Source organism: Centruroides sculpturatus, unplaced genomic scaffold, assembly GCF_000671375.1.
Source record: "Centruroides sculpturatus isolate CEXI.00-Female unplaced genomic scaffold, Cexi_2.0 scaffold60, whole genome shotgun sequence".
Taxonomy (NCBI): domain Eukaryota; kingdom Metazoa; phylum Arthropoda; class Arachnida; order Scorpiones; family Buthidae; genus Centruroides; species Centruroides sculpturatus.
The window spans coordinates 608769-627434 of NW_019384349.1; the positions used below are offsets into that span (position 1 = coordinate 608769).

At 30.5% G+C, this 18666-nt stretch overlaps 1 protein-coding gene across 4 annotated transcripts in view; it reads right to left on the reverse strand.

Moving 5' to 3' along the window:
* The window catches only part of LOC111637123 (centaurin-gamma-1A-like), a 158885-nt gene that overhangs the window by 98293 nt on the left and 41926 nt on the right, over nucleotides 1-18666 (reverse strand). The window contains exon 1 of one of the 4 annotated variants that reach the window (XM_023382560.1): nucleotides 4591-4930. The exons of the other annotated variants lie outside the window; for them this stretch is intronic. Coding sequence (XP_023238328.1) covers nucleotides 4591-4690 — 100 coding nt within the window. The 5' untranslated portion in view covers nucleotides 4691-4930. Of the gene's footprint in view, nucleotides 1-4590; nucleotides 4931-18666 lie in introns of those variants that run through there. 4 annotated transcript variants of the gene reach the window in all.

Sequence of the window (18666 nt, forward strand, 5' to 3'; positions counted from 1 at the left end):
TATATAAATATGTAATGTCATAACATTTCTACTTAAATTATATTTATTTTTTAATAAATAACAAAACATCTTGATGGCTAAATTTATGAATAAAAAAAACTTTGTTAAGAGCTGAGAAATTAAACTGTTTAATTTATTTTGTTAATTTATTACTATTCAACTTAATTCACATTTATTTACTTAATTTTTAAATAGCAATAAAAAAAATTATATTAATTAACACATTTTATAAAAAATCTCAATATAGATTAACACAAATATCAAAAAATAATTACAAATTCAAATTACATTACATAAAATTACTATTTGTCCTTCCAGGCTTAGCTCACTTGCTCAAAAACTTCATAAAGTTATCAATTCCCAGTGAGTGCCACCATTCTATTTTTGTTTTTCAAATCAACATAGATTTCCTTGAATATGTGAAAAAAATTCTGATTAATAGAATTATAAAAGAGCACAAACTTTGAAATAAGTTTGAATGTTACAGTTGTATTTGAAAAATATATTCAAGAACATTTACTATTCAAAAAAAAAAAAAAATCTGTTTCATTAAGTGATACTCAAAATAAATAAAATGTGAGGCCGAAAATGTTTTATAAATAAAAATAGGCAGTTCCTGAAAATTATACATGAGTAGACATAAAATGGGTAGAATACCCAGATATTTCACTCATTTCATTGACAAAAAAAGTTATGCATAAAGCTATTTCTAATAATTTGTAGTAACTGCATAAACAATTTCAGCATAAAGCTATTGCTTTATACATGTAAATCATTATGGCTGTGATCCAATTAGATGCCAGGTAATGCCACCATAGTGTCTTAAAATTAATATACCAGTATCCTATAAAAAAGGCCTGCAGATGCTCACAGAGTTTGAAATTTTCCATGTACTAACTGTTTAGAAGACTTTGAACACCACACATGACTATTTAATGCAATCAAACAATTCATACAGCTAATAGAGTTTGAGGAAAGTCACATCATTGAGCTGAGTCCAAAGCAGGATGGACATTTTGTTGAATTTTCCATTATTTGGACCTTTCTAACCTGACTGTATGGTAGTGTCGGAGTAGCAAATATATCAGGGCACATACATGGCAGTCAGGCTTTAAATACTCCAAGAAAGACAATTGGCGAGATGATCATCTTTGCCATCCAGACAGGTGCAAGCCCTGCTACAAAATCCTCCTCCTCTTCCAGTATCATTGGTTGCAAATAGCAGAGACAAACTTGTATGCAAAGTAATCACTACACATCCGCTATTAGCATTCCAACATCATTGATATTGTTTGCAGTGTACAGAAGAATGAACTGCTAGCTTATCTTTAGTAACAAATTCTTGTTCTATTTGGGAACAACTGGTGGTCTAAGGAGCTATCTGATATCACAATCAAGTCACTCCTTGTAGTGCTATGAGAGACATTGACAACAATGTTTAGGAAATCTTACACCCTTATATGGTTCATTTCAAAACTGCTGTAAACAATCATATTCCAGCAAGATAATGTTCCACAATACACAGGTTTCTCAGGAATGTCTCCATCACAATGCACACTCCTTAGCCTGTCTGGTCTAAAAACTTGTTGCCCATCAAGCATTAGTGGAACCAGATGTAGATAACCAAAGTTGGCATACCAAGTTCAAGAGATTGAGTGGCAGTTAATTGAGTGGCAGTTACATCATCTACAGGCAAATTTGTTGCAGGATAACATATAGTGACTATATGCTTCCATACCTGACCATAATGGATCAAGGCAACAAAAGAGCATACAAAGTACTGAAAGTTTTTAAATTCTACCATTGTACCACAGGAAACTGTACCTCTACTATGATATTGTAATTATTAGTATAAATATAACAATGATGGTAATAAGTTTCATTCAATTCCTAAGCCTCCTCCTTGATAAATAAACTTGTTTTGTCAATAAATGTATTAGTAACAAAAATGTGGTACCTTTGCTGTAATAAAAATAAATTATAAAAAACAGTAATGAATTAATTCATTATTTACAAGACATTGAATAAAATAATAAATCAAATGAAATATTGATTTATCAAATCAGAAGAATTGTGTAATTGAAATTTGCAAAGTTTATTATAAATATTAATTAATGCATTCTTCATAAAATTCTTGTCAACTAAGTATTTTATGAAACTTGCACAATTATGAACTTCCTTCAATATTCATTAAATGCAAAATGATACAATTTTTAATATAATTTCCTTAACTGAAAGGAATTCTGTTTGATTAAAAAGGAACTGACTAAAAAAAATTTAATAATGTTTAAAATACATGAGATGTTAAGAAAAAACCAAGTAAAAAAAAAATTATTTCACATGTCAAATTTTCCTGTATGAGCTATCAGCTCAAACCAAACACACTGACCTAACATCAAATGTCAAATTTCTGGAGAGTGGAACAACATGGTAACAAATAGTAGTTAAAATACACAGTGGTGCATAACTCTGTCCTGTATGCATGGCACATCAAGCAAAACATAACTACCTCCAATTAGTATTTGAGTAAACCATCTAAGCTGATGTAAATAAACTAAAAACAGAATGGCAAGGTGTAAGGAAGTGTCAGCTATCTGGTCTGCTAGAATGGATGGGTCTATAAAGGTTTCTTGTCCACTGAAAAGAAAAACTAAGACAATTCGTGCAGGACTGGAGACATGGTTCATTGCTTGAAATGGCTATCTTTTTTTTTTTTATATATATTACAGGAAATTATCAAAGTAACAGATTCTTTAGCAATTCTAAATGATAAACAAATGTATTTTAATAAAAACATAAAAACAATAACACAAATCCTGTATCATATTTAAGAAAATTGTGAATTCGATTAATGTCATAGTTGGACAGCATTGACCTTCATAGTGTCATACAGCCTATTAGTAAGTACTTGATTTTTCATTACTATAAAATGAACAGTGTTTTTTGGAACTAATGTAATAAGACAAAATTAGTCATTGAGCTTCCTTTTGACATTTAACAAGCTTATTGAAATCACATCATCAAAAACAAATATTTATTGAATAGTAATATAATTTATAGTAACAACTGATCACCATAATTATAAATTATCAAAAAAATTAGTTTATGTCCATGAAATGCAAAAATTAGTTGTTTTTCATTAAAAAGTTGCTTTAAAAGTTAAGTTTTAAATAGTGTAAAAATAAATTTGAATTTTTCCATTGCATAATTACTGGTAGAAAAACAAAATGGAACATTCACTAAAACCTCTTAAAAGATTCATCCTGCAAACTTGTTAATTTATAAATCTCATAAGATTTATAAATTAACTAGTTTGCAGGATGTTAAAAAATTAACATAGAAAGGAGTAACAAATTTAACAGGTTTGATGGGTTTAAAAGGTAATTAATTATTTTATTCTTTCTTTTTGATATGCACAGAAAGAATAAAATATTGGGGCCATTTATTATGTGTGGAGAAAGGACAATGACTTTTAACAACAAAGGTCATCAAAAGATGGGCAGAGACCGTAACTCAAAGTTCTTTGTCCATGAATTTTTTTAAATTTATTGTATTTTCTAAATTTATCTCCCGATTTAATTAAAATTCTAAATATTGAAAATACTCTAAATCAATTCATTAATGTCTCTCAATTCACATCCAGAAGTTAAATTTTTTATTTATTAATAAATGCATAGATTAGCTTTTGTATGAAGCAATAGTCAAGTTTTATTTTAAGAAGTGTAAAAAATGTAAAAATAATTCTGTAAATAGATAACCTTTTAACCATTAAGACAAGATAAGTTTAGATCTATATAAAGTTTTAAAACGATGTGATACAAACTATAAATTTGACAAATTTGTTTCTGACTGCACTGTTTTGTAAATACTTTAAGGCAAATGAGTAATTTAATAAATGAATACGTTTTTTGAATAAATAAATCAATGAAATAGATTTCTTTTGGTATTTCTATGTATTTACAAGAATAGACTAAAAATTTTGTAATTTAAACTAATCATTTCATTGTTTCAATAAAAATATTCTGTAATATTCCATTCATCATTTTTTATTAAAGAACGATTCTACCGTTACATATAAAAAATAGTCATAAACCATTGTACATTTGTCACGAATAGTGGTACATTAAACTGGTTAAATAGACCGTACATTAACACACTAAGACTGTTTTGTTTCTTATAACTGAATACCTAACGAAAAATACAAACAAACGAGTACGACATAAATTAATAATCGACTTTCGAACTAAAAAATTGCACCCATCGGAACTAATAGGGGGTGTTATGTATTTATACTAGTAAGGTGACATTGATAAAAAGGCAACGCGATAATTTCTTAAAGGTTATCGTCATTACCTGCCACTTAGAAAAGATCAATCGTCACCGTTACACCGCCTTACATTTATCGAACGTAACCTGACAGTAGGATACTTACATCATTCATATTAAAAGGAGTAGGGAAGTGGAAGACGATAAAGACAATAGGATAGAATCGAACAGCTGCGACGAGCCGAATATCCATCACGTCAAAGAGGAGGAGTCAAACGTAACGTCGGAAAAACAAAAATTAAAAGTCCGAAATTAAGCGATTACCTGAGAGAGCGGCTCGTTTATTCTTTGACTTTTTCCTCTTTTTAATTCGGAAGGAACGACGACGGAGCCCGGACATCAACGGCGGCATCTTCATTAGCATGGTATCAACCGAGCCGATAGGCACCGACTGACTCACTAGTCAGCGTTACTATGGTAACGCCTACCGAGCACGTGATTCGGACGAGGACGAGTAACAAAAAAGCCGGAGTTCGAGTCAACCTCCGTTCACCTGTTCCAGTGGGGCAGACCGGGACATCCTATAGACACTGAGAACGTATCCAAAAAAATTACAGTAATAAAAAAAAGGAACAGAGGAAGAAGAGGTAAAGTCTTCCAGATGGTAGGCGCTTATGCCATTTCCTTCCCGGAAATACAGAAAACAGAACAAAATGAATGGCGGGTGTGCCGAGTGGTTATCGTCGACGTAGGGCGCGCGCGGTTGCCACGGCGACCGGACAGATCTAGTGGAACAGAACACGGCAGCAGCCTACCTGTACGCTACCGAGGAAACGACAGATGCGGGGATGTCGGCAGATAACGACTTCCTCGCCTCTAAAAACCGGTCGATTTGGCCGTTCCGTATCGGATTACGTATTCATAGGAACGCCTTTGTTTTCCCTATCTCCGGCATCGGGTTCGGCGCCGACGACAACACTCGAGCGTGTCGCAACCGGTCATTAAAATTGCCTTCGTCCCCCCTCCGTCGAGAAGTCTCTTCCCGATTCGAGTGGAACGAACTACTCAAGAATTAAGAGCTCGCCTCCAAACAGCTTCACCTTCCTAAAGTGGATTAAACGTTAATAACGCGCATAATTTTGTTAGTCAAGTAAATTCCATAACTGAACAAGAAAAAACGGATAGAGATTTCTGCACGAACTTGCACCTACTCGTTCGAAAGAGAGCCCGTCCCCCTTTTTTTCTGCTCCTAACTAGTGTTTTTACGACTTCTGTAAGTTTACCTTAAATAAAATGCTTGTGTAATAACGAGCAGGTGTGTTCGGTTCGTTTAACAGTAATGCACTGAACGACGTAATTTGTTGAAATAAAGCGATAGAGCTGTTGTGTGGGCGAGCCTTCGAACCGATCGAAAAATAGCTCTGAAATTTAATATCTACAAATTAAAAACCCAGTAAAATACAAGAACATGTTGGAATGATTGATAGAAATGTTAAACTATAGATCCGAACGTCGATTTTACGTCCTTTATAAATAGATCAGGAATTCATTTGAGGTTGTAAAAATACTAGATTCTAGCAGTAATTCTTTTAAAGCATTTTGGAATTAACTATATGGATGTTAAAAAGAAGTTAATTCGAGAACAGAAATCTGAGGAAACAATAAAATTTCGACATTTTTGGAATGATCTTAATGAAAGTGATTCTGTTTCGAAACCTAATACTCTAACATTATTCTAAATTTTAGACTTCTCCAAGTACCAGAGCGTGTGAAAAATCTTATTAGCTTGGAGAAAATATAACACTATTCGAAATTTCTAGTTATGGCTAACATTACAGATACATGTTTATACCTTTCACCTTATATAAATTTTATATTTATTACTTTAAACGCGTAAATAATATAAAATATTTAATGCGAGAAAATTATTTTATTTATTTTTTATCCGAAAACGAACGAATGCAGATAAGCACTAACTTATTAATTTTACAAGAATTTCGAAAACATTCGGTACGGGCTAATGCAATTTTAATAATATTAGCTATGGAGATTTTAATATTGAATATATTTCCACTTTCGTTTATTATAGATGAGTTAATGACTCCGCTGTGGCAATTTTTAGGTATACTGTACGAACTGACTATGCCACGACCAGTACAAAAGCAATAAAAATGAATGAAAACAGTTAAGCTTGTAAATTAATATTTTTAAAAAATGTATTTTACTCGTTATTTTTTTTAAGTAAAATAACCGAATTATTACGCAAGAATTTTCTAGTTTTGCAACTTTTAAAAATTGAAATTTAATAAAACGATTGTATGTATATCTTTTCCGGTTAGCGTAAATGATTCGAGAGTTATGCAAGTATTTCGAGTAAATGTAGGCAGTGTGTAATATCTGTAACGATCATTCTCCTATAAAATACGGATACATTTACGGATATTTTCCGTCATTATATAAGGGTCTTTCTAATAGCGAGTAGTTAATAATTTTATAAATGTCTAAGTTAAAGGGTGTTTTATATTTTATACAAGCTACGTTATTTCGATAATAACACACACTAGCTAAAAGATAACATTAAAGTGAAATTTATTAGCCTATGTGTCAGAATTAAGTTTCAATAAGAGTGAATCTCAATTATGTCCAGTCGTATGGATATTCAATGAAAAAGTTATGCATCAGGACGAGGATTCAAGCATAACTGAATATCAATACTATCAAATTACAAAACCATTTCAAAATTCATTCCATATTATATAACAGAATTAAAATTAATTTAAATAAAATTTTTAAAACTGTTGCAATAATGTTAATTGAAAACGAACGATTATTCTGTATTATGAAATAAAATTACTTATTCAATAGAGGTTTAAAAATTACATAAAATTCAAAGCGATTGCGTAAAAGACGTTACTTCCGTTCGATGATATCCGTTACAAAAATAAAAATTACATATTATGATTCAATTGTGCATAAATAGAATATGAATTAATGAAAGCGTAATATCATCTTTGATGACTCGATATTAAAAAAATAATTTTTAAAAAATGCTTTTACTGATTAGCTTTTTGAGAGTGAAGTGGGAGTAGTAGCCTTACCCCCAATACAACACTACTGTGTATTTACAAACACAAATGATTAAGTTCTGCATTTAATTATGTTTATCGGGTTTCAGGTGGGGGTGGGTTGGTGGGCTGGTCCAACCCTAAAATCATCATTAAAATGCATTTTCATAGTACAGTACTTAGAAGACAAACTTTGAGGACACGATACGAAGCAAGTTAAATAGAAGAGTTTAAAAAGAAAATGACAAGTCTAAATTAATTCCAATTTTCTACATTAAACAACATTTCTGGAGTCACGGAAACTATCGAAAATTACATACATACTGATTTTATATCTTGCATCACAAATCTTTACTCAAAATATCACTCTAAAATGGTTCCAACATCACTGATCGTTTCGCAAATGAAGAGAACTAATGACCATCGATAACTTATCGTTTCGATGTAGGAAACTGGCAGTTCGAAAATATCTGGCATATAATTGACACTATTATTATGGAAATGATCCTTAACCCGATTTAAAGTAATGAATCGAAATTCTTATCACTCCTTTCAAACAGATTTTAAAATATTACTTTAATATGAATGACTAATTTCTTTATTATTATTATTATTATTATTAAGCTTATAAATGAAATTCAGATTCTAATGAATCATAATATTGGCCATAAATTAAGAGCTACTCCACAAGATATAAACAAAAATTGTTTAATATATAAAAACTTATGTGACATGGTAACTTGTGGGCCAAGAAGTTGGATTAGAATCTTTTCGTTTCTTTTCATTTGGGAATACCTAAATTTAATTATAAATTTAATATCTGAATATATAAATATGTAATGTCTATTATTATTTATCTAATGCCTAAGTAGACATACATAGACAAGTTTCATTTACAGAACTGAATAGCAAGCAATGAATCAGTAACCATGTAGTTAATCTATCATTAATCCCTAAATTCGATGCATAAACTGAATATCTGGAAATATTTATAGTGCCTGAGTGTCCCTAATATGTATATTATATACAAACATGTTTCTATTAATGTGCCAAAATGATTACATGAGATGATAATAAGCAAAATAAAACTTTCAGTTTAACAAAAATACCAGTTTCATCCTATTTTTCATATGAATAATTCTTTTGAAATTTCTAAATTGTAACACGACGAATGTTTCAAAATCGTGCTAACCTTTTCATATTTAGACCATTTAATAACTTTCCTCTATACCGAATTGTTCTACAATAATTATTAAATCTTCGAACTCTATTCTAATGGTTCCTTATTAAGCCATTTTATAACGCGAAATGTAGGTTAGTTTTAGTATTGTTAACGGTTAGAGAAAGGTGTACGAACTCTTTAAAACTGTCACTGGGTCACCAGCACAAATGACGTCATATTTACCTAAATATAAAATAAGGGAAAACACGAGAGAAACGTGTTGCTCTATTGTTTTTCGGGCATTCAAATAGCGGAAGATAACCAAACGTTCTCTAAAATATATCTTTGTAATTTACTCTTTACAGGTAGTAATTTATACGTTTTGCCATCGCTAGATGGCAGCAACTGTGGCGTAATATTTTAATACAATAATTATACTCGGATTACAGAAAATTTCATGTTAAAAACATTTACGTGCAAGAATGTTATTTTATGAAATTATACTATTCTTAACAACTAATATTCATTCGATTTCTAACCAAGGAAACAAATACAGAAGTGAAAAATGCATTTCTCCGAATACGAACAGAATATATTCCTACAACTTACATTCTATAGTAGCTAAGGATAAGATTCGAATTAAAAACAGACTTCGAGAAACGATCCAAGATTCATCCACCCAAAGAAAAATGAATATCCAACAGGATGTGTTCTATGGGTGGACAAAAGATACGTCCTTCGGAAGGACGTGTCCGTGTGTCCACCCCAATACTTTCAAAAGAGAAACTGTTCTCTGCACTATTACACTGTCAGAATTTAATTATTTTGTGGCCTTTTTCCAAGTACAGTACATATTATTATTATATAATTTACAACGATAAAAAATAATATCTCAATTTACTATATTTCCGCGCATATAAGAGTATGGATAGCTTTAATGGGCAAAAAATCGGCACTATATTCTGCAAAGTATCAAAAACAGTCGTTATTTTTTCTGTGATATTAGTACATTTAGTCCTACATTTAATTTACATAAGTGCAGTGCTCTTATAAGCCAAAACAAACTGGAATACATAAGAGCATGCACTTATTTGCGCGGAAATGTGATATATAATAATAATAATTTGAATTGGCTTAAGAAGAAATATAATTTTTATTAATAAAAAAATAAGAATGAGCTGCTAATTAGGACGTTCTACAGTTTCTATTAACAAATCAATTATTAATTTATAAAAACCGAATATAGGTGTATAGTAGACCTATATAAATCGAAAAAAAAACTTGTTTCGAATCACTTGATTTCAAACTATGAAATTAATGAGAAAAGTTCAATTAAGGAAAGCGAATCATCTTCACACACAATAATTTTACTTTCTTTATAATTTAAAAAACAAAAATTGTCACTTGATCAACTTAGGAAATTTTCATTATGTAGCAAAATATCTAAAATTCTTTAATTATAACATTAAAAACTATTGCAACGACAAAAAAATAGAATATAAACGTTATTTTTATTTAAAAAAAAAAATATGTATATATATATATATTAACAGTGACTGCAATTTATCATAAATTTGTCAAGGCAACAATGGAAGGAAATGCATTCGAAACGCTTCAATAAATTCTCAACAGATGGCGTTATCATCGGAAAAAATCAAATTTTTAAAGTGTTTAATAGTTATGATTCTGAAAAAACTTTGAAATTTTTTACTTTAAGTTTACCCAGAGACCGATTCGCTTCATTGTGTTATCATGATGGATTTCAGGTGGTTCTTTTATAAAGCATAAAACGAACAGTATGGGCACGACCTAAACAAAGCAATTAGGGTTTATTGGAAGAGGTAGCCATGAAAAGGGATAGAATGCGTTTAATCGTTAATTCTCAGCGATGACTGCAATGAGTAATTATTTCGATTACTCCGGCTACATCCACTTAAGGAAACCATTCGGTACGAAGTTGACGTCATAAATGAGAGTAAGGGGAGGAGGAGATTCTTCTATCCAAAATTATACCAACGCCTCGTGTAAGCCGGTATGTGACTAAAATAAAAAGTAAAGTTTCTTCGAGGATAATAAAAACACCTGAAGGACTAAAGAAAGAATTACTGTCATCATCGCAGCGGGCCAGAAATCAACGGTACAGTAAGATGTCACGTTGCAGGCCAAGCGTGGAGGGAGAATGGTAGAACCGCTTTTATAGCCGAATTTTGTAACTCCCCAGACGCCGAGCGCATCCGAGCATCGAAATAACAAAGTGGTAATTGTCCAGTTCGGCATACAATCCTATTGTAGAAGCATTTATACCGTTTTCGAGTTTTTAAGAATTCTACAACGTCAATAATGCGGTCGTCACCGTGAAGGTCTGTTCTTATTTAAATGGCGAAACCGTAGTCGCTGCCAGGGAAAAGTAGCATCTGTTGGATACAATCTCTTGCTAGAGAACTTCTAAACAACATAGAAGTGTTAGTTGAATCGAGGATATTGTCCGCAAGATAAATGGTGACGTGCTATCGCTACCAACTTAAACAGAATCCCGTATCGTGCAACATCTGGATGATTCGAGTGTAGGGTTATGTCGGGAGGAAAGAAAAAACATATATAGTTATTGTCTTTTATCATGGAAAGGAATAATAAAAAAGTAGTAAATTATTCGTTATTTTAACAAAAGAAATTTTTTCGTAAAGGAGAAGAAATCCCCGTTTCAATTGTACTAACAAAAAAAAAGGAGGTGAAGAAACTACAGGTCTATGTACGAAAGAAAACACTTAACAATTACATTTAAATTTAATTTTGAAAATACATATTTAAGGAAAATTGATAATTATAAAATTAGAGTAAGAAAATATTCTCTCTCTAAATTTAATATTGAATTTAATATTTAGATTTGTATGAAAATAATTCTAAGTGGAGTTTTATTTTGTTTATCAACTTTTTTAATGCTTTTATTTAACTTTCTTTGTATCGCCTTCAAATCTTGCAAAATCAAATTGCATCAATATCTAATCCAAAAAGTCAAACTCTGAGGACATACGTAAGTCCGATAACAATGCATTTTAATGATGTTTTAGACCCCCCATCATCCTCCCTACCCCGACAGGATAAACATAACCAAATGTAGAATTTAGTGTGAGTGTGTGTGAATGCACTGTAGGCTCCACCCAATCTCGAAAAACATGACCAATAAAACTGTTTTTGAATTTATTAAAATATATTGGTTATTATAGCGGTTGTCTTCAGTAAAAATGTTTGGAGGTCGAACTCAAATCGGTTAAAAGAAATTAATTTGCTTTGTTTAGTTGTATTCCAACTAAAACACGACATTCTTTGACAGACAAACTATTCTAAATGCTAACTAAAATACTTCGCAGACTTCATGAATTTTCAGTAACGAACTTCAACAAACTCCAAATAGTTAAAAGTAACTAACTTAAAAAACAAACATGTTGATATTTTTGGTAAAAATGTCAATTTTGGCGTGCGTGTATGTATGTAACTATATAGAGATCAAAAATATATCATTATCAAAACATTTACCTGCTATGAAACATATCGACTAGTTAACAATTCTGAACAAAATATCGATTTGCAATATGCAAAATTTCAAATAAATATATTCATAATTCTACAGTTAACATCGAACTTCTAAGAATAAAAGATCAAAGCAGCGAATATATTGAGATTGCATTTCAATATGACGGTTATTCTATTCAAATGGAAAATGCAAAGCGATACAAATGCTCATTTTTTAAAAATCATAACACTATAAATCGAAGATTTCCTTTCAATACGAAAAATCAATACGTGATTTATCTGTCATTATACAGTATACAGCTATTTATTCAAAATACAAAAATCAATGTACTATCAAATATAGAATCTGTTTTTTTGACGTTACAACAGCACTAACAAACAGTTTCAAATACGTAAATATTAACAAATAAAATAACTCTAAAGATTTTATAATCGAACATGTTCTCTCCGTCTTCCTCACGAAACGACTTTAGCATAAATTAATATGAAGAGACCAGAAAAAAAAATTTGCAAATGCTTATGACTAAGTTAACACCATTCACAGAACACAATGACATATGGCAGGTAATACGGAATTATCCCCACGTCCCGGTATAACTGACAGAAAAGATGATTGATTGATAGAGCGGAATTTCGGCATTAACGTCCATATTCGTTATACCAAGAATATTCTCATGGTAGATGCGTTTTAAATGAAAAAAGACTCATAACGCCTCGTAACACTTCGTAAATAATCATTACTGAGATTTTCATTTTAATGAAATATTGTTTGCATTTCATACTCAGTTTTCGGTCGCAATAATGAATATATTAAAAGATAATGGTTTTCTTTCTACTTCCGCTCTTGGACTTTCGACGATTTAATTTTATAAATAAGAAATGTCCTTTATTTTTCGTTATGATACGTTATTCTAAGGGATATTTTAGTTCATTCGAGAAATTTTATTTCTGCACATTTCCGTCAATTTATTATTTTAAGAAGAGAGTATGAACATACTCTCTTCTTAAAATAATAAATTGCGACATATTGTATAACTTTAATAAATGAATTTTTAATGAATTGTTACAGATAAAATGAACTTCAATTATACAATATGCATGCATACTTACTATACACGCGTATAGTACTTACAGTACACACAGTTTAACTTATATTGCAATATGATTCATAATATAATAAATATTTTATATCATATATTTGACAGATTACAAACAACTATCAAAATTCTAGGATTTATACCAATATAGCGAAATGAAATTTTTAAAATAACGAGAAAATTCTCTGAATACAGTAATACTCATCCTTGACAATCAATATACGCTTTGAAAATTTATAGTTTCATGTAAAATTGGATTTTTCCCTTATTTTATCTTCATTTAAAACGCTTAAATCCGATGATTTTGGTGATGAAATCGGCACAAAACGTATCGAAGAAATAAAAATAAAAAAGAGCGAATGTAAAACGCAATTATTTTCAAAAATTCAAAACAAACCATTAAACTTTTTTTAGAATAACACAAGGCACAACATTCTTTAAAATTCGAGCTTAATAGTTAATTCAGGAAATGAGCAGCAGAAAGAAAAACTATTACCAAAAGAAGAAAAATTACAACCCGAAGAGGAGAAAATGTTTCCTCTATTCAATACGGGGTCTGATTCTTTACTAGTGTTTTCATCTTCTGGATGATATGTTACCTGTTTAATTTTCCTATGTTTAATGCAAGACCAGGTCACATTACCGAACGCGAATATAAATTACACTTCGAGTGTTGAAACATCGATTAGATTAGTCATTGCCATAGTTGGAGATTAATAAGATTTATGCATTGGAAGGTAACTCGTTACTCGGGTCGGCAATAGACGACATGTTTATTCCGGGAGAAGAGGGAAAAAAATAGCCTGCTACAATACACTAATACTAAACACTCTACTTGCGTAGAGCGCAATTAATTTTTATGGAGAGTTTGTAATGCAGGATGGAAAATTACTTCTTTTATGCGTCGTTTAAAGTACGAATCACCACTTTGCTATATTGTAAACACTTTATTCGTGAATAAAATTAATTAGCCGTTTTAGAAAATTTCACAATAAACCACAAATCCAAGAAATCATTTACTTGCTGTAGAATTATAAACAATTTGATGACGTGATCGCGTACATATATGAAAATTAATTTTGTAATTAAAAATTATTAAACTATGCAATAGATAATTTGAGAGATACGAAAAGATGAAAATTTCATTAGGTTAACACTGAATAACTATTCTAAATTTTATACTATTATTCATATTTTTAATGGATACATTATTTTTATTATATAAATTCAATTTTAAACTCTGAAAACTACAGTTTTTTTACAAGAAATATCAAATTGATAACGAAAGGGAAAAAAATCGAAAATTGATATTTTCTCGGCATTATTGTTAAATCGATAAACTTATATTTTCACATTAAATTCTGAATGTTTTTAATGTCGATATAAACATGCGATTTATCATATATATTACTATTATCGATCTTTATAAGCATTTTCCTAGTTTATCAAAAATTCTGTTTTAAAACAACCCTGCTTATTATTTATTAACATTACATATTAATAATATTTGATTCGTGATAAATGCAATCTAGGAAATGTAACGCGAGGCATAATTTAATATTTCCTAATTAAAACAATGCACAGGTCTACACAAAGAAAAACGTAATGCATATCGAAGTTAACAATATAATTATAAATAATTCATTCGATTTTGCAAAACAAAAATCTCAAAAATTTACAACCGAATCTAAAAATGGAGAAGGAAAACATTCTCAAGTCTTTTGATAAAAAAAACATTTAGGAAAATAAACCGAAGATACCAAAATAATCTGCATCAATAGAAGAGTTTTCAATTTATTTTTTTCTACTTATCTAATATTACAGATTTTTATGTTAATTTTATGTAAATAAGATTTCGGTGTTCCATTATGATTATTTACTTTAACTATTTACACGCGATTCAATTTACTTTGTCACTGACAGAATACCAGGTTCAACTAAAGCAAATTTACCCAATTCCTTTTTAATTATGTACATCTTTTCTACTCAAAATTCGATTTACTTTTATCTGTAAAATTTAAGTACTCAAAACCTTAAAAAATTTGATTTGAAATAAAATTTGACATTACGGTTTTAAGAAAGCACTTAATATCATTATGATAAATTAATACCGAAGAATCTGCGGGTTATTACAAGTATATGCAATTTACGTAGATGAAGAGTTTCTATTTTAAAATCAATTCTACAAATCAAGATTTAATTTTTTTAATTAATTTTATAGTTTATTAAAATTAAAACAAAAAATAATTTATGACGTAAATCTAATTAGGAAACTGCAGTTAAAGAAACTGATGATCAGATCAGTATCAGACTGAATTAGAAGAATCGCGGTTAATTGTTGGTTATAAAAAAACTTGCTCAATTTTCTCTATTCTGATAAAACCTAATTATCTTTTGAAAAGAAAAATCTAGTGTTTATAATTCGTTAAAACATATATTAAACTATATTAAACTTCGGTATTAATATAATTTTAAACTTAATCATTCTCAGAAACTATACAGCACTAAAATAATGAAGTTATGCCCAATTGTGTCTTTCGACAGATTAAAGTGTGATCATCATTTATGTGCTTTTTCTACGAAAATACAAAATGTACGACTTTAAATTTTAAGTACAGGCCTATGTAAATCCAGATCTATTTTATACTTTTAATTATATAGGATTGTATAATAGTGGATGAGATAAAGCAACTCAACACATGGGCGATCTGCTAAAGTGTGATTACTCCCGAGAGGACTTTCTATCCTGAGACACTATGGGAAACTAAGTACTATTTACGTAAAGAAAACACTGAAAACTCCATGTGGCCAATCCATTGGTAAGGCGCAAACCGACGACCAACCAACTACCAGTATGTTCGACAGTTTTATCCAATCGGTCACTGGTGGTCCATTTTCAAGATGAAAAAAAAACTGTATTTTTTATAATTTATAACGCCATTGACCTGATTTAAATACTTTTACCAACTATCTTTTAAAATATTAGATAAAGTATCTAAATTTATTTCTAATAAATGCTATGTATCTATCCATTCCATAAATATAAAAATAAATATTTGTAAAATTTATTATATATTTTAGAAGATTTTAATTTTAAAAAGTATTTTTAATACTGTACATTTGTTTTACATATGATGATTAGCATAAAAAATCTTACATAAAAGTAGATAGAACAATTTATAGCAATGCGTAGCAATTCATATCTTTATGTACAGTACAGTACCATAAAGTACCATTTGTTAGACAATGAAAAATAATTTTTTAAAATTTGTTATTAATTAACAAACGCCAAAAATGTTTGTATTACAGATGTTTGAAATCTCTAATACAAAGTCTCTCACCCTGGAAAAATTGCCTTATACGCTCGGGGTACATGCACTCCAGGTTGAAAGAACCATTGTTCTAGAGTAACTATACTTATATTATTCTACAGAAAATAATAAGCTATTATTTTTCTACTTTTCCCCCATACTCTAAGAAATTGTCATTATTCTTTTTGTTTAACTTGATTGGAGAGAATGAACACAGTTAATCAGTGGAGGACTGGTCCACCGAGAAATCGGGGAATTTCCCGGTGGGTCGTTACTTAACGTTATTTTAATACAGTATCCATTACATTTCACTTGAAAAAATAAAATTAATAAGATACAAACGCGATTTATCTGTCTGGTGTATTAACTATTAAATTTAGAAAACAAATAGTCTTATTCTAATTCAGGCTGTAAGCCGCCATGGAACAGACATCCGGCTCATGGCAAAAGCAGTCTATTACTTGAAATCTTTAAATGACTGGTCCTGTTTCGAACGTGGCAGTCCGAATTTCCATTCGGACTGCCATGATTTGCATTTCGTAACTTTAATTTGAAAATAACTAATCACAGCTTTGCTTGCCGACTGCTATGGAGTCCATACTCCAGTTATGTTCGGCACCACCCAGATTCGATCCCACATCTTCCAGAGCGGGAGGATGATGCCTTAACCGTCTCTGTCATCCAGCCGGCGATATACTGTATATAAATACAGTAAATGAGAGTGAGAATGAATAAATATAGTCCTATATTTGGTATATATTCCAAATACATTGATGCCAGAACAACGCTGTATTTGAAATATTGGTTTTGTGGGAAAATTTTGTAAGCTGTGTTTCTCATGGGAGGAATCAAGTTCAAAGAACCACCACCAATTCCTACGCGCTTGTCCATAATACTATAAACACATTCTATATATATTTTCTATAAAATTCTAGAGAATTTTCCGGCGACTAATATCTTGCGATTTCCAATAATAAAATCTATATATCGTGATTTTAAAGTGGTGAATTATATATGTATTTAGCCTACATCCATTTTAGATAGTTATGAAATGTCCAGTATTTGACAGAAGCATTTGCCTCGCTTAATATTGAATAATATTTAAAAAAAAAAAAACTGATATTAACTTTAAAATACATGATTATAAATCAAAAATATTTAAACTTAATGCATGACAAAGCTAACATATTCACAAACAATACGTCAGTACAGCAGCAATCTTAATGTATTCAATAAGCTTTATTATGCAACAATGAATTTGTTTGTTAATCTAATTCTGAACAGTCTTAAACATTGCGTTCGTTAATCGATTCGTACTTAGCTTATTTTTATTACGAAAACATTCGGAAAAAAATTTAGATATCCTAGCGCATATTTGATTTAAAATATTGTTCCTCACTTAATATATTCTCTTAATGGTAAACAATATTTTCATTTTTGAGCATTTATGAAGAATACGCACACTTAATATTCTTTCTGTTAATTACTTCATTAACAACTATAGGCGAATCGAGTCATGCAGGGAATGACACGATTTTGCGGTTAGTTCGAGCGAAATTAATTTCCATCAAATTCCAGGCAATGACCGCGAGCAACTATTTCTCAACATCTAATTATTCCGACATTTAAAGTATGGAAGTTGCCGTGGCCCACGCTATGATTTTCGAATACGAAGGCACCCACTCGAAATACATAGAAATTTTTCTTTTGTTCATAAACTAACAAAGAAATCTTTTGGAAGATGTAGACGACGACAGGATTGATCATCCCGTTAATGAGAGTGTACAATAAATCTTAACCGAAGAGAGTGGAGTTAAAGGTATCTCGATCACGCTCTCCCTCCAAACAAGTATAAACTAATTAGAGAGACATTTTCCACATTGGCGCCATGGTGTGACAAACGGTCACCTTTTTCAATGTGGGTCAAGTCAAACCGGGTCTTATTTCCAAGGTCGTAGATGCCTAGTATCCGCGTTAACAAAAGTCCCGTTGTTATCTTCGTAGTTAAACTGTTAACAAAAGTGAGGCGGATTTACATATTAATGCTTTATTATCGACTGTACCGATGAGTTTGCCAAAACGATCTGCAACATTCAGATAAATACGACATTCCGCCATCCATTTAACGTAACGCAATCCGATTATAATTAATGTAAACGACGTAAAGAGTCTTTGAAATTTATATGGACTTATGTAAATCCGCTATTAATGGACGTATGTAAATTTATTATTAA